Source organism: Vipera berus (assembly GCF_964194415.1).
Source record: "Vipera berus genome assembly, chromosome: W".
Taxonomy (NCBI): domain Eukaryota; kingdom Metazoa; phylum Chordata; class Lepidosauria; order Squamata; family Viperidae; genus Vipera; species Vipera berus.
Window position 1 is genome coordinate 49,890,844 of NC_138210.1, and position 21,769 is coordinate 49,912,612.

Below are 21,769 nucleotides of genomic sequence, written 5' to 3' on the forward strand. Positions count from 1 at the left end.
GATCATGCTGGCCCAGGGATTCTGGGAGTTGAAGTCCGTGAGTCATAAAAGAGCCAAGGTTGCCTACCCCTGCCCTAGATTGAAGAATGAAGGGTGCAGAACAAGAGAAATAAGGGGAAGGGGACCCAAACACAGGGGAAAAAAGTGGGTATGTTAGATGAATAGAATAGAGCTGGAAGAGATCTTGGAGGTCTTCTAGTCCAGCCCCCCGCTCAAACAGGAAAACGTATACCAGGGGGTAGGCAACCTTGGCTCTTTTATGACTCGTGGACTTCAACTCCCAGAATTCCTGAGCCAGCATGGCTCAGTATGGAAACCTCTCCATTTCTCCTCAGCATGGCTGGCTCAGGAATTCTGGGAGTTGAAGTCCACGAGTCATAAAAGAGCCAAGGTTGCCTACCTCTGACTTATACCATCTCAGACAAGTGACCGTCCAGTCTTTCCTTAAAAATCTCCAGTGATGGAGCGCCCACAACTTCTGATGGCAAGCTGTTCCACTGGTTACTTCTCCTCACTGTCAGGAAGTTATGTGCATCTTTCCAAAACAGACGTTACAAACAACTCCAGCTGTTGAAATGAGAAGGGTTTTTTTTTCTTTCTCCAGTGAAAGTATTTCTACAGGCCTCTTAAATTTCTCTTGGTTATTGCTGTTACATTTAAGACTTGCTAACTGTACAGTAGTCCTCGATTTACAACAGTTCACTTAGTGGCGGTTCTAAGTTACGACGGCAGTGAAAAAAGTGACACATTACCGTTTTTCACACTTACAACCGCTGCAGCATCCCCACGGTCACGTGATCAAAATTCAGACGCTTGGCAACTGGTTCATATTTATGACGGTTACAGGGTCCCGGAGTCACGCGATCCGCTTTTGGGACCTTCTGTCAAGCAGCGCCAATGGGGAAGGCAGATTCATTTAACAACCGTGTTACCAACTTAACAACTGCAGGGATTCCCTCAACAACTGTCCGGACCGGTCTGGACTCCGACTGGGCAGTATCTGACGAGGGGGAAACGACGGGTCTGGCCGACATTATTTGGGAGGAGTTTGACCCTGTGACTCCGGATGAAGTGGACAGGATCATGGGTAGATTAAGTGCCGCCACGTGTTTGTTGGATCCGTGTCCCTCCTGGCTGGTTTATGCGGCTCGGGAGGTCACACGAGGCTGGCTCCAGGCAGTGATTAATGCTTCTCTGAGTGAGGGGTGCTTCCCTGCCGATTTGAAGGAGGCGGTGGTGAGGCCCCTCCTCAAGAAACCTGCCTTGGACCCAGCTATTTTGAATAATTTTCGTCCTGTCTCCAACCTTCGTTTTCTTGCGAAGGTTGTTGAAAGCATGATGGCGTGGCAGCTCCCGCTGGTCCTAGAGGAAACTGAGTATCTGGATCCATACCAATCGGGTTTCAGGCCCGGGTGCAGCACGGAAACGGCATTGGTCGCGCTGGTGGATGATCTCTGGCGGGCCCGGGATAGGGGTTATTCCTCTGTCTTGGTCCTATTAGATCTCTCAGCGGCTTTTGATACCATCGACCATGGTATACTGCTGCGACATCTCGGGGGGGTGGGAGTGGGAGGCACCGTTTTACGGTGGTTCTTCTCCTACCTCTCGGGCCGTTCACAGACAGTGTTGGCAGGAGGGCAGAGGTCAACCCTGAGGCCCCTCAATTGTGGGGGTGCCCCGGGGTCGGTCCTCTCTCCCCTCCTGTTCAACATCTATATGAAGCCACTGGGTGAGATCATCTGCGGTTTCGGGGTAAAGTATCATCAATATGCTGATGATACCCAGCTTTTCATTTCTACCCCGAACCAACCTAATGATGCCCTCGACGTGATGTCCCGTTGCCTGGAAGCGGTACGAATCTGGATGGGGAAGAACAAGCTCCAACTCAACCTGGCCAAGATCAAGTGGCTTTATGTACCGGCATCTCGTGTAGTCCAGGATGTTCCATCTTTGGTTATGGGGGGAGAGGTGTTACCTCCCGTTGATAGGGCGCACAACTTAGGCGTCCTCCTGGATGCACGACTCAGTTTAGAAGATTATATAGGAGTCGTGGCCAGGGGGGCATTTGCCCAGTTTCGCCTGGTGCGCCAGTTGCGCCCCTATCTGGACCGAGATGCTTTACGTACAGTCACTCATGTGCTCATTACCTCCCGTGTTGATTACTGCAATGCTCTCTACATGGGGCTGCCCTTGAAGACCACCCAGAGACTTCAGCTGGTGCAGAATGCGGCTGCGCGGGTTGTGATGGGAGCATCCCGATACTCCCATATTACACCCCTCCTGCGTGAGCTGCATTGGTTACCAGTTGCCCTCCGGGTGAGATTTAAGGTGCTGGTTCTTACCTATAAAGCCCTGCATGGCTTAGGCCCGGGATATTTGCAGGACCGTCTGCTGCCAGGAACGACTTCCCATAGCCCTGTGCTCTCACACAGGGAGGGCCTCCTCAGGGTGCCGTCGGCCAGACAATGTCGGCTGGCGACCCCCAGGGGGAGGGCCTTCTCTGTGGGGGCACCTGCCCTGTGGAATCAGCTTCCCCTGGAGCTCCGGTCCTTTAGTCGTGACCTTAAGACATTTCAATTCCAACAGGCCAACCTGGACTGATGATAATGGGGGTTTTAATCTGGTTTTAAGGTTTTATTGAATTGGGGCTATAGATATAGTTTAATTTTAATTTTAATATTTGTATTCTCTTGTATTTTATTGTTGTTAGCCGCCCTGAGTCCTTTGGGAGATAGGGCGGCATATAAGTCCAAATAAATAAATAAATAAATAAATAAATAAATAAAGTAAGTAAGTAAGTAAGTAAGTAAGTAAGTAAGTAATTTTGTAAAATGAGGCAAAAGTCACTTAACTGTCTCACTTAGCCACAGAGATTTTGGGCTCAATTGTGGTTGTAAGTCGAGAACTAGCTGTATAAGAAATATAGCTGTATGAACAAATCCGGTAGAATGTATAAAATTTGAATCAGTAAGTGGATTTTCCTTTCCTTTCTTTCCCTTCCTGATAGAAACAGAGGCACCAATCATTGGAGTACAAGGAAGTTGGCAGGCAATAATGTAATTTGAGGGGGGGGGGAATTTTTTTTTCTCAATTTCTGTTGGGTTTGGGTGGAGAACTGCTTTCATTTTTTTCCCCCTGTGTTAAGCAAATTCAGTCTTCAAATTGGTAAAATTATCCAGTCCTCTGGATTGCAGGACTGCCCAGTTTGAAGGGAGGGCAATTGTTCTCTGAAACGTATGTATTTTTTAAAAAAAAATACATTTTGGAGGAAATTTGCAACCTTAGCCTTTGAATGATAGGCAGGTTTTGACTTATGTAAGAACTGTGCCAAGCTGTTACTCAGAAAATCTTAGAGGATTTTGGTGCTCTATGTGGCTTTTGCTATGAGACAGTTGGGCAAGATCTAGCCTGCTGAGAAGATACGAGGTCTTTTATTTTTTTTAAAAAAAGAAAAAGAAATCAACAACTTCTAGGTGCAGGAAGAAGTTTTCCCCTCTTTTTCTTCCTCCAATTTAAAACAAAAAAGACATTATTGTTGTGATTCAGGGTCAGCCTGTGGGTTCGGCAGTTGAGTCGGACGACTCAGAGGAGGAGGAGGGGGGTGTTGAAGAGGTTGCTGAGGGGGTTGGACAGCTTGATGAGAGCCCTCAGCCAGGCCCCTCTCACCTGGTCACGACGCAGACCCAGCTGTGTGAGCCTGACAGCGTGGATGAAGATGACCCACAGCTGGCCCTGTTCAAGGACGCCCGACGCAGGAGGCAGTCAATCAGGAGTAAACAGAGGAAGGCAATGGGGCTCCTCGGAAGGAGGCAGAGAGAAGCCACGCCCTGAACTGTATTTAAGGGGGAATGCGTGGGAGGGCTGGTTTGCTGAAGGCAACCGCTTGAAAAGCTCCTGTTTCTTGGTTTGTGTCTTGTTCTATTTGTTTTTGTAGCAATAAATTTGGCAGGCGTAATTCCAGCCTCTTGCCTTCTTGTAAAAGGGGTTGTCCCTGCCTTTTCTGCAGGGCCGGTAGCAGGCTGGTACAGAACAATTATGGAGTCCTTGGTGCTCTCTGAGCTTGGAGGTTTTCTTGCAGACGTTTCGTTGCCAAGCAAGGTAACATCGTCAGTGCACACTGCAGACCTTACTTCTTTTTAGTATGCTGGATCTTCTTTCAGATGCTCACTCTACAAAAGCACCTTATGTAGAGTGTTTTTCAGTAGCATCCATCCATCAGCTATCAAGGGATAAAGCAGTCATGCTTTAGATGAGTGAATTGGGTCATCTCTTGTCACCTTTAGGGAATGCACAAAGGCCCTGCCCAAGGGGACAGCGAAAAACGGAAGCATCCACGGAGACATCCGCGTGACTTGTCCTCTTAAGAGTAAGTACTACAGATGCCGAGGATGGTTGGAGTGGGATTTTGTTACTCTTGAGCAGATAACCTGGCGATTAAGGCAAGGTTTCCCAGCCGTGGCATTTTCTACGCATGTGGACTTCAACTTCCAGAATTCCACAGCCAGCATAGACACGGAGAAGAATTCTGGGAGTTGAAGTTCTCACAACTAGAGATTGCCGGAGGTGGCCAATACTGGATTAAAGGCATTGGCTCAAGGGATGAGCATTGGTGAGTCCCAACCTTGAATCCCATCCTCAGCTGTTGAAGTTCCCTGGGTGACTTTGGACCAGCCACTCTCTCAACCCAGGACCTGAAGCGGCGAAGGTGATGGATTGAGAATGAGGAGATCCAGATTGACTGGGTGACTTTGGGCCAATCCCATTCTTTCCGCCAACTGACTTCTCAGGGTTGTGTTATGGGGATGAAATGAAGATTCCCCCTAAGTCAGACATGTCAAACTCAAGGCCTGCGGGCCAGATCCAGCCGGCCTGTGATGTGTTTAGTTCTGGCCCACAAGCAGACTAGTAGGAGGAGGTGATTGAGTATGTAGTGTGGGGGGTGGGGGTGGAGCTGAAGCTATAGCAGTGCCAGAAAGGCCTGGGGGACAGTCAGCTGGAGCTGCGGTGTTGCTGGGGCTCTGCTGAGGCGGCCTGGGGTGTGTGTGGCTGGCAGCCACACACAGTCTTTGGGGGAAGAGTCAGCCGGAGCTACGGGGCTTGGTGGGGACCCCAGAATCAGCGGACGCAGCTCCAGTTGATGAGTGCTGCATGAAAAGGCCAGCTGGGCAGTGAGTGAACCCATGAGGGAGGAGAGGAGAGGATATAAGAGGAGGGGTTTTGGCGGGAAGGAGGATGAGTGAGGTGGGGAGAGAAGGGTATAGAATAGGAGAAGCTTCTGTGGGGCTAGCCTGAGGGATAGGATAGGATAGGATAGGATAGGATAGGATAGGATAGGATAGGATAGGATAGGATAGGATAGGATAGGATAGGACTGTGGGCAAGCCTGAGGGAGGGAAGGGTATAGAATAGGAGAAGCTTCTCTGGGGCTAGCCTGAGGGATGGGATAGGATAGGATAGGACTCTGGGCAAGCCTGAGGGAGAGAAGGGGATAGGATAAGATAGGATAGGATAGGATAGGATAGGATAGGATAGGATAGGATAGGATAGGATAGGATAGGATAGGATAGGATAGGATAGGATAGGCTTCTGTGGGGCAAGCCTGAGGGAGAGAAGGGGATAGGATAGGATAGGATAGGATAGGATAGGATAGGATAGGATAGGATAGGATAGGATAGGATAGGCTTCTGTGGGGCAAGCCTGAGGGAGAGAAGGGGATAGGATAGGATAGGATAGGATAGGATAGGATAGGATAGGCTTCTGTGGGGCAAGCCTGAGGGAGAGAAGGGGATAGGATAGGATAGGATAGGATAGGATAGGATAGGATAGGATAGGATAGGATAGGATAGGATAGGCTTCTGTGGGGCAAGCCTGAGGGAGAGAAGGGGATAGGATAGGATAGGATAGGATAGGATAGGATAGGATAGGATAGGATAGGATAGGATAGGATAGGATAGGCTTCTGTGGGGCAAGCCTGAGGGAGAGAAGGGGATAGGATAGGATAGGATAGGATAGGATAGGATAGGATAGGATAGGATAGGATGGGATGGGATGGGATGGGATGGGATGGGATGGGATGGGATGGGATGGGATGGGATAGGATAGGATAGGATAGGATAGGATTCTGTGGGGCAAGCCTGAGGGAGAGAAGGGGATAGGATAGGATGGGATAGGATAGGATAGGATAGGCTTCTGTGGGGCAAGTCTGAGGGAGAGAAGGGGATCGGATAGGATAGGATAGGATAGGATAGGATAGGATAGGATAGGATAGGATAGGATAGGATAGGATAGGATAGGATAGGATAGGCTTCTGTGGGGCAAGCCTGAGGGAGAGAAGGGGATAGGATAGGATAGGATAGGATAGGATAGGATAGGATAGGATAGGATAGGATAGGATAGGATAGGATAGGATAGGCTTCTGTGGGGCAAGCTTGAGGGAGAGAAGGGGATAGGATAGGATAGGATAGGATAGGATAGGATAGGATAGGATAGGATAGGATAGGATAGGATAGGATTCTGTGGGGCAAGCCTGAGGGAGAGAAGGGGATAGGATAGGATAGGATAGGATAGGATAGGATAGGATAGGATAGGATAGGATAGGATAGGGTAGGGTAGGGTAGGATAGGATAGGCTTCTGTGGGGCAAGCCTGAGGGAGAGAAGGGGATAGGATAGGATAGGATAGGATAGGATAGGATAGGATAGGATAGGATAGGATAGGATAGGATAGGATAGGATAGGATAGGATAGGCTTCTGTGGAGCAAGCCTGAGGGAGAGAAGGGGATAGGATAGGATAGGATAGGATATGATAGGATAGGATAGGATAGGCTTCTGTGGGGCAAGCCTGAGGGAGAGAAGGGGATAGGATAGGATAGGATAGGATAGGATAGGATAGGATAGGATAGGATAGGATAGGATAGGATAGGATAGGCTTCTGTGGGGCAAGCCTGAGGGAGAGAAGGGGATAGGATAGGATAGGATAGGATAGGATAGGCTTCTGTGGGGCAAGCCTGAGGGAGAGAAGGGGATAGGATAGGATAGGATAGGATAGGATAGGATAGGATAGGATAGGATAGGATAGGATAGGATAGGATAGGATTCTGTGGGGCAAGCCTGAGGGAGAGAAGGGGATAGGATAGGATGGGATAGGATAGGATAGGATAGGCTTCTGTGGGGCAAGTCTGAGGGAGAGAAGGGGATAGGATAGGATAGGATGGGATAGGATAGGATAGGATAGGATAGGATAGGATAGGATAGGATAGGCTTCTGTGGAGCAAGCCTGAGGGAGAGAAGGGGATAGGATAGGATAGGATAGGATATGATAGGATAGGATAGGATAGGCTTCTGTGGGGCAAGCCTGAGGGAGAGAAGGGGATAGGATAGGATAGGATAGGATAGGATAGGATAGGATAGGATAGGATAGGATAGGATAGGATAGGATAGGATAGGATAGGATAGGATAGGATAGGATAGGATAGGATAGGATAGGCTTCTGTGGGGCAAGCCTGAGGGAGAGAAGGGGATAGGATAGGATAGGATAGGATAGGATAGGATAGGATAGGATAGGATAGGATAGGATAGGATAGGATAGGCTTCTGTGGGGCAAGCCTGAGGGAGAGAAGGGGATAGGATAGGATAGGATAGGATAGGATAGGATAGGATAGGATAGGATAGGATAGGATAGGATAGGATAGGATTCTGTGGGGCAAGCCTGAGGGAGAGAAGGGGATAGGATAGGATGGGATAGGATAGGATAGGATAGGCTTCTGTGGGGCAAGTCTGAGGGAGAGAAGGGGATAGGATAGGATAGGATAGGATGGGATAGGATAGGATAGGATAGGATGGGATAGGATAGGATAGGCTTCTGTGGGGCAAGCCTGAGGGAGAGAAGGGGATAGGATAGGATAGGATAGGATAGGATAGGATAGGATAGGATAGGATAGGATAGGATAGGATAGGATAGGATAGGATAGGATAGGCTTCTGTGGGGCAAGCTTGAGGGAGAGAAGGGGATAGGATAGGATAGGATAGGATAGGATAGGATAGGATAGGATAGGATAGGATAGGATAGGATAGGATAGGATAGGATAGGATAGGATTCTGTGGGGCAAGCCTGAGGGAGAGAAGGGGATAGGATAGGATAGGATAGGATAGGATAGGATAGGATAGGATAGGATAGGATAGGATAGGATAGGATAGGATAGGATAGGCTTCTGTGGGGCAAGCCTGAGGGAGAGAAGGGGATAGGATAGGATAGGATAGGATAGGATAGGATAGGATAGGATAGGATAGGATAGGATAGGATAGGATAGGATAGGATAGGATAGGATAGGATAGGATAGGATAGGCTTCTGTGGAGCAAGCCTGAGGGAGAGAAGCGGACAGCAACTGGCTCTTTGAGGGCAAACATAATGCTGATGAGACCCTCAATGAAATGGAATTTGACACCCCTGCCCTAGATGTAGCCTTCAGCTCTTGGAGGAAAGATGGAGTATACAGTTGCAAGAAAAAGTATGTGACCCCTTTGGGATTACGTGGAGTTTTGCATGAATTGGCCATAAAATGCGCTCTAAACGTCATGTAAGTCACAACAATAAAAAACACTGTCTGCTTAAAATAATACTACACAAACATTAGCTGTTGTCATGTTTTAATTGAATATAAGATGGAAACATTCACAATGCAGGGTGGAAAAAATATGTGAACCTTTGGACTTAATAACTGGTTGACCCTCCTTTGGCAGCAATAACCTCAACCAAACGTTTCCTGTAGTTGCAGATCAGACCTGCACAACGATCTGGAGTAATTTTGGACCACTCCTCTGCACAAAACTGTTTCAGTGTAGCAATATTCTTGGGATGTCTGGTGTGAATCGCTCTCTGAAGGTCATGCCACAGCATTTCAATCGGGTTGAGGTCAGGACTCTGACTGGGCCACTCCAGAAGGCGTATTCTGTTCTGTTGAAGCCATTGTTTTGTTGAATTACTTGTATGCTTTGCGTCATTGTCCTGTTGCATCACCCATCCTCTGCGGAGCTTCAGTTGGCGGACAGATGGTCGTACATTTTCCTGCAAAATGTCCTGATAAACTCTGGAATTCATTTTCCCATCAATGACAACAATCAGTCCAGGCCCTGAGGCAGCAAAGCAGCCCCAAACCATGATGCTCCCTCCACCATGTTTTACAGTGGGGATGAGGTTTTGATGTTGCTGTGCTGTGCCTTTTTTTCTCCACACATAGTGTTGTGTGTTTTTCCCAAACAACTCAATTTTGGTTTCATCTGTCCACAGTATATTTTGCCAGTAGTGCTGTGGAACATCCAGGTGCTCTTTTGCAAACTTCAAACGTGCTGCAATATTTTTTTTTGGACAGCAATGGCTTCCTCCGTGGTGTTCTCCCATGTACTCCATTCTTGTTTAATGTTTTACTTATTGTAGATGTGTCAACAAAAATGTTAGCATGTGCCAGAGATTTCTGTAGGTCTTTAGCTGACACTCTAGGATTCTTCTTTACCTCATTAAGCATTATGCGCTGTGCTCTTGCAGTCATTTTTACAAGATGACCACGCCTAGGGAGAGTAGCAACAGTGCTAAACTTTCTCCATTTGTAGACAGTCTGTCTTACCGTGGACACATGAACATCAAGGCTTTTGGAGATACTTTTGTAACCCTTTCCAGCTTCATGCAAGTCAACAATTCTTGATCGTAGGTCTTCTGAGAGCTCTTTTCTGCGAGGCATGGTTCACATCAGACAGTGCTTCTTGAGACCAGTAAACCCAAAACAGGTGTGTGTTTTTAAAGGGCAGGACAGCTGTCAGCAACACATCCAATATCATCACACTGATTGGAGTCAAGGTTGACTCACTCCAGGCTCCAATTAGCTCTTGGAGAAGTCATTAGGCTAGGGGTTCACATACTTTTTCCACCCTGCACTGTGAATGTTTACATGTTATGTTCAATTAAAACAGGAGAACAGCTAATGTTTGTGTAGTATTATTTTAAGCAGACTGTGTTTTTCTATTGTGACACATGACGTTTAGAGCGCATTTTATGGCCAATTCATGCAAAACTCCACGTAATCCCAAAGGGTTCACATACGTTTTCTTGCAACTGTAAATCAAATAAATAAACAGAGGTGTGAATCCAGTCATTCTGGCTGAATCTATCCTCAGACCCAATTTAGCAACTATCTTAGTTTCTTTCCTTGTTTAAGGAAGCTACTGAATTTTTACTCGTGAGATGTTTACTATTACCCAGCTACTCAGAAGCTGTTCCTAACGTAACACCCTGAGTTGGAAATATAGGCTTACATTTGAAGGGAACTACTATTTTTTTAAAAAAAAATGGAAACAGATTACAGGTAGTCCTTGACATACAGTCATTCGGTTAGTGATCATTTGAAGTTACAAGAGCACTGAAAAAGTGTCTTATGACCATTTTTCACACTTACGACTGTTGCAGCATCCCCATGGTCACGTGATCAAAACTGGGACACTTGGCAACAGGTTCGTATTTATGACGGTTGCAGTATCCGGAGGTCATGTGATCATCTTTTGCAATTATCTGACAAAGTCAATGGGGAAGCCAGATTCACTTAATAGCCATGTTATTAACTTAATAACTGCAGTGATTCACTTAACAACTGTGGCAAGAATGGTTGTAAAATGGGGCAAAACTCAGTTAACAACTGTCTTAAGTCGAGGACTACCTGTACTCTGTTTTTTCCCCCCATGACAAATGTTCAGAAGAGCGTCCTCAAGGATATATTCTGTATATCATTAAGTCTGATGTTTGCTTACCAAAGCTGTGTTTGCTTATGCTGCCCTATATAGATTATTCTGTTTGTTCCTCATTTAAACCACGCCTTTAATTTGCCCTCTGGGACACCTTGTGTTCAGATCACAATTTTTCGGTCAGGCTGAAGATTCAGCAAAGGAAAGTAAATGATCACAATGGCACAGAAATATTCCGTTGTTCATGACTGCTTCTGCTTTGTTTCTTATCTGTTATTTTGCACCATTCCTATGCCAGCATGGTTAATTAATTCTTTGGCAGCTTGCGTGTGTAAAAAAAATCATAAAACAATAGGCCATAGTCAAGTAAAACCCGCCAGTAACGCAACATTGCTTGTTGTTGATATTCCCAACCGTGACTGGTGTTTTGCCTGTTTTGGTGCCAACATATCACTGCCCAGCCTTATGGAATACTTTGCACCCCCTATAAAGATGGCTGTGTCCTCATTACCATTTAGGAGAGAAATAACCACAATCCAAAAGGATTGTCATCATTTCTCTTCTAAATTTTAACAAGGAGGGAGCCATCTTTGCATGGGAGAGTGCAACGTATTCCATAAGGCTGAACAGTGACATGTTGGTGAGGAAGGGGGTCAAAACAGTAGACAGCAGTCATGGCCTTCATAGTTGAAATGGGCTTGGTTGTCCCCAGAACAGCTGAATAGAGTAGAGCAGAGCAGATTAGAGCAGAGCAGAGCAGAGCAGAATAGAGTAGAGCAGAGCAGAGCAGAGCAGAATAGAGTAGAGCAGAGCAGAGCAGAGCAGAATAGAGTAGAGCAGAGCAGAGCAGAATAGAGCAGAGCAGAATAGAGTAGAGCAGAGCAGAGCAGAATAGAGCAGAGCAGAATAGAGTAGAGCAGAGCAGAGCAGAATAGAGCAGAGCAGAGCAGAATAGAGTAGAGCAGAGCAGAGTAGAGCAAAGCAGAGTATAGCAGAGCAGAGCAGAATAGAGCAGAGCAGAGCAGAATAGAGTAGAGCACAGCAGAGCAGAGCAGAGCAGAATAGAGCAGAGCAGAGCAGAATAGAGCAGAATAGAGCAGAGCAGAACAGAATAGAGCAGAGCAGAACAGAATAGAGCAGAGCAGAGCAGAGCAGAACAGAATAGAGCAGAGCAGAGCAGAATAGAGTAGAGCAGAGCAGAGCAGAGCAGAGCAGAATAGAGCAGAGCAGAACAGAATAGAGCAGAGCAGAGCAGAGCAGAATAGAGCAGAGCAGAGCAGAATAGAGTAGAGCAGAGCAGAGCAGAGCAGAATAGAGCAGAGCAGAACAGAATAGAGCAGAACAGAACAGAATAGAGCAGAGCAGAGCAGAGCAGAACAGAATAGAGCAGAGCAGAGCAGAGCAGAGCAGAATAGAGCAGAGCAGAGCAGAATAGAGTAGAGCAGAGCAGAGCAGAGCAGAATAGAGCAGAGCAGAGCAGAACAGAATAGAGCAGAGCAGAACAGAATAGAGCAGAGCAGAGCAGAGCAGAGCAGAATAAACAGAGTTGGAATGGACCTTGGAGGTTGTCTAGTCCAACCCCCTGTTTGGAAACCCTATACCATTTCAGACAAATGATTGTCCAGTCGCTTCTTTAAAACCTCCAGTGTTGGAGCATTCACAACTTCTGGAGGCAGGTTGTTCCACTGATTAATTGTTCTAACTGTCAGGAAGTTTCTCCTTAGTTCTAGGTTGCTTCTCTCCTTGACTAGTTTCCATCCGTTGCTTCTTGTCCTGCCTTCAGGTGATTTAGAGAATAGCTTGACTCCCTCTTCTTTGCGGCAGCCCCTGAGATATTGGAACACTGCTATCATGTCACCCCCCTAGTCCTTTTCTTCGTTAAACTAGACATTCCCAATTCCAGCAACTGTTCTTGATATATTTTATCCTCCAGTCCCCTAATAATCTTTGCTGCTCTTCTCTGCCCTTCTCAACATCTTTTTTTACATTGTGGTGACTAAAACAGATAGCCAGGACTCTGGATCTTGGTCAAACTGATACAATGAAGGACTTGTGGGGTGGCACAATTTTTCTCTCTTCAGGTGCCTATGGTAAAGAGAATTATGTGGAAAACACTGCTGAGGATAGAGCTGGGAGCCACAGGGAACCAGGCCCCTTGCGTGCTCCCCTTCCTTCTCCCCGGACTCCGATATGGGTCCTCTTCAGCTATTGATCAGCACCACGAACTGGCCAGGGAGCGATCTAAGACAGTTACCTCTTTCTACAATCAATCTGCCATTGACGCAGCCGCTGAAAAGGTGAGTGGAAATCAATGAAGTTAAATTTATTGTTTTGACCCCAGGTCATAACACAAGAATGCCATATCATGCAGTCAAATAACAACGAGACAATGAAATTATAAGAGAGAGTAATACACATTCAGGTAATCCTCGACTTACGATCATAATCGTAAGAGCCGTGGTGACGCTGTGGTTAGAATGCAGTACTGCAGGCTACTTCTGCTGACTGCCGGCTGCCAGCAGTTCGATTCTCACCAGCTCAAGATTGACTCAGCCTTCCATCATTTCGAGGACAGTAAAATGAAGACCCAGATTGTTGGGGGGGGCATATGCTGACTCTATAAACCACTTAGAGAGGGCTGTAAAGGTATATAAGTCTAAGTGCTATTGCTATAATGGAGCCTGCCCATTTGGGCTTGTCACTCATAAGCTGGGTCACCATGTGAGTGGATGCATTTTCACAACTTTTTTTTTTGCTGCACTTGTTAAGTGAATCCATTGTTCACTATGGGCTGTTTTTGCCCAAAACCGGAAGTAAATGCTGCTTTTTGGCAAAAAAAACCCATGTCACAGTCATGTGACTGTGGGACACTGGAAATGCATAAATGTGAGCTGGTTGCCGAGCACCCGAAATGCAGTCCTGTAACGGCAGAGGGAGGGGCAGCCATTGGAATTTCAGAACCAGGTTATAAGGTGGTCTGTCATAATTTCAAAGGGTCGCTAAACAACCGGTCATAGGTTGAGGATTACCTGTATTAGATGTAAAAAAGGTTGCAACCAAATAAATCCCAGCTACAATTAAGGACTTAAGTATTTCTTTCTAAGTTTAAATGACAGTAGAACCAAGGCAGTAATTGGTAGCTGATAGCTGGAAACACATCTGCAAGAACAGGGATGGGTAACTATGGCAACTTTATAACCTGTGGACTTCCAACTCCCAGAATTCCTGAGCCAGCCGTGTATGGCTGGCTCTGGAATTCTGGGAATCGAAGTCCACAGGTCATGAAGTTGTCATAATTGCCCACCCCTATGCAAGAAGTTAGTCAGAGCCCTTGAATTCATCGGCCATTAATGATTTGGTCCTGATGTCATTGTGAACGGATCAGTGAAGGCCATAACGTAGAATATCCTCCACTTGGCCACTATCGCAAGGACAGAGGCATTGTTCGACAGGGAGCTTGCAAAATCTCCCTTCAAGATATGTGGAGGGTGTGGCCTGCAGGTGAATGGGCACTACAGTCCTTCATAAGGTGACTGAGAATAGATATTGCAACCGAGTCCCCATTCATAGCTCAGACGAAACCCAATAAAGCTGGGGTCTTCAAACGTGGCCCTTTTATGACTTGTGGACTTCACTTGTGGCACGCTGGCTGAGGAATTCTGGGAGATGAAGTCCACAAGTCATCAAAGGGCCAAGTTTGAAGACCCCTGCAATAAAGCATAGGCAAAGGGGCAGCCATTCCCGTTTCTCCAACGCCTTCTAATAAAACCTCTGCCTTGAGACAGGAGCAGAACTAGCTCGGGCACCCTGACAGCAGGAACATAGTTATCCCAGGATTAAAATAAAAGGACAGGTTGGAGCACGCATGTTACATTCCTGGCGGGTGCCTGACCTAGTTGGCCACCGATCTGTTGGTTTTGGCATAGTTAATGCCCTTTCGGTGTTCACGGCAAGGAGGTTGGGTGGAGTTAGACTTGAGACTGCATTTCCTTGGAAGACAGCCAATATGCTTTGAATGCCACAGACACAAAGCCTTGACTTTGAGGTCCTGTTTTGCTCACTCCCAATTAAAACAATTCCACCAGCACAACTCAGTGTTTCTCAACCGTGGCAACTTGAAGATGGGAGCAATTCAACTCCTAGGATTCCCCAACTCACAGGCAATCAACAAGTGTCAACCCCTTTCTCGGCATTGCAAATGATATTTGTTTATCGGAATATGAAATACAAAACAATGGGAAAGTAGGGGAGGAAAAAGGAAAGAGGAAAAACACTGTTTTCTGACTCCTTTTATAATGCAGAAGTATAAAGTAATAGCGTACAGCCTCAACTTTTTACTTTTACATAGTGATGGATACTAGCCATTTCTATAACAACAGACCTATCTAACCAGTAAAACCCAAAATCAAAGTGTCAGTTTCCCCCACCCACCCCCCACGAGAACAAAGTCCAGAAATGGTTTCCAGGTAAAGAAAAATAAAGTTAGGTGTACTCTTTTCCTTGATTAAAGTAGTCGATTCAGCCATCTCTGCTAGCTTCATCAGCTTTTGCAGCCAGTCGTCCATCCATCTTAAAGTCGCCAAGGTTGAGAAACATGGCTCTAGCAGTGAATCCGAGTGGACTCCTTATTCACATTTTCCCTGTTTCCTGAGCTTGAAGCATTCTTTTGTAAACCATCATCCCTGCATAGAGGGACGCAGTGGCTCAGTGGGTTAGGACGCTGAGCTTGTCGATCAGATGGTCGGCAGTTTGGCGGGTCGAATCCCGAGTGCCGCGTAACAGAGTGAGCGCCTGTTACTCGTCCCACCTTCTGCCAACCTAGCAGTTCGAAAGCACGTAAAAATGCAAGTAGAAAAATAGGGACCACTACGGTGGGAAGGTAACAGCGTTCCGTGCGCCTTTGGCATCTAGTCACGCCAGCCACATGACCACGGAGACGTCCTCGGACAAGCGCTGGCTCTTCGGCTTTAAAACGGAGATGAGCACCGGCCCCTAGAGTCGGAAACGACTAGCACACATGTGCGGGGCAACCTTTACCTTTTTTATCCCTGCATAGTTTCTCCAAGGTCATATATTCTCTGTGGTTTTCTACATCAGGTGCTGGGGCAATTTATGGATGGGTGATAAAAATGCATTGCAGAAGATGAGCAAGCGAGTTGATGGCCACTGTAAACTGGCTGAGGGTTTTATTTTGTGTCTGGAAATTTTATTATTTACTTAAAACTTTTATATAGCCGTCCCATCTTTCAGCCAGCTCCGGGCAGTTCCCAATCAAGATTTAAGGAAACATATAAAATAGTTTTAAAAACTATAAAAACGCTATCACAAAACACTTTAAAAAAATCACAAAAACCTGGTGCCAATCCATCTTAATGTACCGTCACAGAATGAATTTGATTTATAACTCCGCGTGCTCAGAAGAGGGTCACCGTCCAAACTTTGGAGGGCATCGTGAATTGGAGAAAAAGCTTTAAACTACAGCAGGGATCTCCAACCCTGCCAACTTTAAGACTTGTTGAACTTCAATACCCAGAATTCTTCAGCAAGCCAATGGGAAAAAAATTGTCGGTCATGGGACTTTTGATGCTGTGCTTATTGCCTTCCTGGGGGCCTCTAGAGGTTTTGTCAACATGTCTTCTGTTCTCTTTGCAGCCCTCTGTGAGGTTGACACCCACCACCATGTTGTATTCTGGACGTTCTCAAGATGGCAGTCACCTTTTGGTAGGTGTGAGATTACCTCCATGTTGTTACTTGCCAAATATCTCGATCTTTTTTTTTTTTGCATCCTTTCCCTCCCGTTTGGAATTATGGGATTTATAGCTGCTTCAGGAGCTCATCTACATATTGAGAAATCTTGGTTTGTATGCTAATTTTTTAAGTGCAGGAAGTCTCTTTGGGGAGACGGTATCCAAGAGTGTATTCCTCATAGGTGTGACCTAGTAAAGCCGCATCGTATGATTCTGTTATGCATCTAGAACAGAAACGTTCTCTTTTTCAGGTGACACAATTGAGCACGTGGAAAATCTGCTGATAAAGAAGCAGCCCCTGCTTCAAAATTCCCTCCCTCACGGCAAGCTTAATTTGTCGTTCTATTTCTTAGGTTTAGAGGTATTTGGTCCAATCAAGCATAAATCATTTCCCCCAAAAATATTCTGAAATGGTTTAAACCAGAGGTGTCCAAGCTTGGCAACTTTAAGACCAGTGGAACTCAACTCCCAGAATTCCCCAACCAGCATGGGGAATCCTGGGAGTTGAAGTCCACAAGTCTTAAAAGTTGCCAAGGTTGGACACTTCTGGTTTAAACCTACACTGCACAGGTCTTCGAACTTGGCCTTTTTCTGACTTGTGGACTTCAACTCCCAGAATTCCACAGCCAGCGTGCCTGGCTGAGGAATTCTGGGAGTTGAAGTCCACAAGTCAGAAAAGGGCCAAGTTTGAAGACCCCTGCTACAACTGTTAATAAAAGGATAATGTGGCACGTACAACTGAATGCCCCTTCTTTCTTCTTAAGTATGCACTTTACTTTGTTGGTTTGAGAATCTCTCTGCCTTGTCCCTTCTGTTTTGTGTCTTCTGCAGCATTAAGGTAAAGAAAAGGTCCCCAAAACCTCATTCCACCCCCCCCTCCAAAAATCTCTAGAATGTAGGCGCTATCAGGGAGCGTGCAAACCAATCCTTGCTTTAAGGCAGAGGGTGTTTGAAATTAAGACACGTAGCTACAATAAGGGACGCGGTGGCTCAGTGGGTTAGGACGCTGAGCTTGTCGATCAGGTCGGCAGTTTGGCGGGTCGAATCCCGAGTGCCGCGTAACAGAGTGAGCACCTGTTACTCGTCCCAGCTTCTGCCAACCTACCAGTTCGAAAGCACGTAAAAAATGCAAGGAGAAAAACAGGGACCGCTACGGTGGGAAGGTAACAGCGTTCCGTGCGCCTTTGGCGTCTAGTCATGCCGGCCACATGACCACGGAGACGTCCTTGGACAAGCGCTGGCTCTTCGGCTTTGAAACGGAGATGAGCACCGGCCCCTAGAGTCGGAAACGACTAGCACGCATGTGCGGGGGAACCTTTACCTTTACCTTTACCTAGCTACAATAACCAGCGAGCCAAGTGGCTGGGCTGGGCCAAAAGGGCCCTTAGGGGAAAAGTGGAATTAAGTCCATGATTGTAAGCTTTCTGTTCTTTGAGAGAGCTTTGGACAACTGTGGGGTCTCTGGCCTGAATGACGAAAGAGCTGTGAGAGTATCTGTCTTTCTGTCTGCCTGTCTGTCTGTCTGTCTGTCTGTCTATCTATCTATCTATCTATCTATCTATCTATCTATCTATCTATCTATCTATCTATCTATCTATCTATCTATCTGTTCTTTATTGTATGTATAAATAATAGAGAAAACTACCTAATACTCCTCCCTCCTCTTATTTTCTCCACATCAACAATTCTGTGAGGTGAATTACGTTCAAAGTCCCCAGCAGGCTTCATGCCTAAAATGGAACTAGAATTCACTGTCTCCCAGTTTCTAGTCTGGTGCCTTAACCACCAAACTAAAGTCTCCAGTGCTGTCTGAAATGAAAATAAAAGGCAGATACAAATTTTCACATTTTGAGAGTCGCTTATATCATCATAAAATTATGGAATCATAGGGCTGGAAAGGGACCTTGGAGGTCTTCTAGTCCAACCCGTCTGCCCAAGGCTGGAGTCCTGATACCTTATGCACTTCTCTGCATACACGTGCCGATGGCTGCTGGTTTTTTTAAAAAAAATAAAATGAAATGAAATATCTAAAAATGTTCTTCAAGCTCTTTTGGGTGACAGATGTAGTTCTTTACCCCACTGAAAGAGCTCCTCCTCAGATTGGTTACAAGTTTAGCAAGTACACAAACAATAGCACTGCATGTTAACATTGCTGGTATTCCTGTGTTATAACCCTAACCTTCCTTCTGATGAATATTATTAATTATAGCTTTTTAAAAATTTGTTTTTTTGGTTTGTAGTCTAAATTTATAAAAGGAAATTCCAGTTCTCTCTCCCTCTCCCTCTCCCTCCATCCCTCTTTCTTTCTTTCTTTCTTCCTTCCTTCCTTCCTTCCTTCCTTCATTCTATTCTATTCTATTCTATTCTATTCTATTCTATTCTATTCTATTCTATTCTATTCTATTCTATTCTATTCTATTCTATTCTATTCTATTCTATTATTTTTATCCTGCCTTTATCAATGTATATAAGTAACTCAAGGTGAGAAACATATCTAATACTCCTTTCTCCTTCTATTTTCCCCGGGCTGCAGCCCATTCGGAACCGGGCTGTGGAAATGGTGGGCAAGTGCACGTGAAGTTGCATTTGTGAAAGCAGTGCACGTGTGTGAAACCAACCCCTCTTTCCCTTTCCCCCCCCCGCCCGCCACCCGCGCCGGTCCACCCCATCAGAAAGGTTGGAGACTGCTGATCTACAATCTCCCTTTATGCTTTGCTACAGAAAAGCGCCCGTTACCTGCACCATGAGCTGCCGGTCCGTATTGCTCACCGCATCAAAGGGTTTCGAAGCCTTCCCTTCATCATTGGCTGCAACCCCACCATCCTCCATGTGGTAGGCGCACCAAGGTCTGCGGGGAAGCATCGGAAAGAGATGAGCCATGACTGGCGTTGGATCTAAAGCAGGGGAACGGACGAGGCCCTTAAGGCTGTTGAGGTTCTGATCATCCACCCCTAAAGGGGTGGCATAATCGCTTCCTTCACATTACAGAACAAGGATCTCACGACCTGCTTTCTCAAGCGACTCTTTCTCAAAGCCACAGGGCTGGTAGTCCTCGATTTACGGCTACAGTTGGGGCCGGAATTTCCATTGTTAAACAGAGCAGTTGTTAATAGCAATAGCGCTTAGACTTAGATACCGTTTCACAGGGCTTTACAGCCCTCTCTAAGTGGTTTTGCAGAGTCAGCCTATTCCCCCCCAACAATCTGGGTCCTCATTTTACCGACCTCAGAAGGATGGAAGGCTGAGTCAACCTTGAGCCAGTGAGAATCAAACTGCTGGCAGCCGGACAGTCGGCAGAAGTAGCCTGCAATGCTGCATTCCAGCCACTGCGCCACCACGGCTGAGTTAAGCGAGCTGTACCCGACTTTACGGCCTTTATTGCCACAATTAAGTGCCATTGTGAAGTGAATCGCGTGGTCCTTAAACGAATCCAGCTTCTCCCATTGATTTTGCTCGTCAGAAGCTGGCTGGGAAGGTCGCCGGTGGCGATCACATGACCCCAGGATGCTGTAACCGTCATAAATGTATGCTGGTTGCCCAGCACCCTAATTTTGCTCCTGCGGTTGGGGATGGGGCAAAGTGCAAGGCCCAGTCCTCTCTCCGAACAGTCACTAAACGAATGGCTGTAAGTCAAGGACTATCGGCAATGCAGAATCAAAGAGAAGTTTTCTTTAGCACCTGCAAAGTTACACTGACTAGGTCCAGAGACCTTTGGCCTCTATTTTAGTGATGATTTTGTCTTTATTCCCAAATCTCGGCTCCAATGAGAGTCGGAACTGAGGGTTATTTCAGCAGGGGAAATGTTCCTTGGATGTCGCTTCCCCGACAAGGGCTGAAGTTTGGGGGAGCAGATGCTACTTTCTCACTGCCTTTGCAGCGGAGACAGACGGGGCTTTTCGCCAACGGGAAGAATGAGTCGACTCGCTCACTGGGTTATATACAGACGGTCCTCGACTTACAGCCATTCGTTTAGCCACCTTTTGAAGTTACCACAGCAGTGCAAAACGTGTCTTAATGACCACTGCGGCGTTCCCATGGTCACGCGGTCGGGATCAACCGGCATGCGTGTACGACGGTTGCCATGCCCCAGGGTCACATAATCACACAACTGCCCCTTTCCCAGCCAGCTTCCGAATAAGCAAAGTCAATGGGGGAAGCCAGAGTCGCTTCACGGCCGCAGGATTCAGTTAATCAACTGCAGTGATTCGTTCAACAATTGTGCCCCCCCCCCAAAAAAAGGTTGGAAAATCGGGTGCGACTCACTTAACAACGGCCTTGCCTAGCAGGGGAGATCCTGATCCCAATGAAGGTTGTAAGCCGGGGACTACCCATACAGGCAACTTAAGAAATCAATGGCTTAGAGGTCCTCAAACCTGGCCACTTTAAGACTTGTGGACTTCAACTCCCAGAATTCCCCAGCCAGCGTGGCGGGCTGGGGAATTCTGGGGGTTGAAGTCCACAAGTCTTAAAGTCGCCAAGGTTGGGGACCCCTGGCTTTACAGCCTAGCTTACTCTTTCTTGGAGGGTGAGGTTTATGTGGGAATAAAAATAGTAGTAATAATAACAATAGTAAAAAATGACAGGAATAACTGATCAAATAACTGGTTCTATTGCTTTCCCCAAAGGTAATTTGATGGCAAGAGTCTTCCCTTGAATATCATTTTTCTTCAATACGTTGTACTGGATTCTGCTTCCGTTCAACAATGGCTAAAAAACCCCCCCTAAACTCTTTGCCTGGTCAAGTGCACATTTTTAACTTGCTAGTTCAGGGGTTCCTCAGCCTTGGCAACTTTTAGACTTGTGGACTTCAACTCCCAGAATTCTGAGAGTTGAAGTCCACAAGTCTTAAAAGTTGCCAAGGCTGAGGACCCCTGTGCTGGTTGACACGGCCTCAAGATTTCATTTTCCCTCAGAGGCAGCATTATCACAGCAGTGACTACTGTTTCTACAGCAGCCCTGCAGTGTAGGCCAATAGATGTCCCCGACCATCATTTTGTGAGCTACTCCGAGCTCTCGGGGGGGTGGGGGTGGAAGGCCCAGTACATCCCACTATGTCTCTCTCTCTTCTTGTGTTTAACCCACTTCAGTTCTTTCTTTCTCAAAATCTAATGGGAGACTGGGAATTTGGAGAGTGCACATTGCATGATTTTGTTGATGGCCCTTCTGCTTCACTCATTCCTGCCCTCTCTTCTATTCTCAGCACGAGCTTTACATTCGAGCCTTCCAGAAACTCAGTGAATTTCCCCTAGTAAGTATCGTTGGCAGCAAAAACATTTATTTTTTGCCATTGTGAG

General features: G+C 46.5%; 1 protein-coding gene across 2 annotated transcripts in view; it reads left to right on the forward strand.

The window, feature by feature from the left end:
• LOC308676772 (branched-chain alpha-ketoacid dehydrogenase kinase-like) overlaps positions 1 to 21,769 on the forward strand; it is a 46,968-nt gene that overhangs the window by 9,537 nt on the left and 15,662 nt on the right. For both annotated transcript variants that reach the window (XM_081342792.1, XM_081342793.1), the window contains exons 2-6: positions 4,284 to 4,366; positions 12,810 to 13,025; positions 16,381 to 16,449; positions 19,197 to 19,307; positions 21,676 to 21,723. In XM_081342792.1, the coding sequence (XP_081198918.1) occupies positions 12,816 to 13,025; positions 16,381 to 16,449; positions 19,197 to 19,307; positions 21,676 to 21,723 (438 nt within the window). In that variant the 5' untranslated portion in view covers positions 4,284 to 4,366; positions 12,810 to 12,815. The remainder of the gene's footprint in view (positions 1 to 4,283; positions 4,367 to 12,809; positions 13,026 to 16,380; positions 16,450 to 19,196; positions 19,308 to 21,675; positions 21,724 to 21,769) is intronic.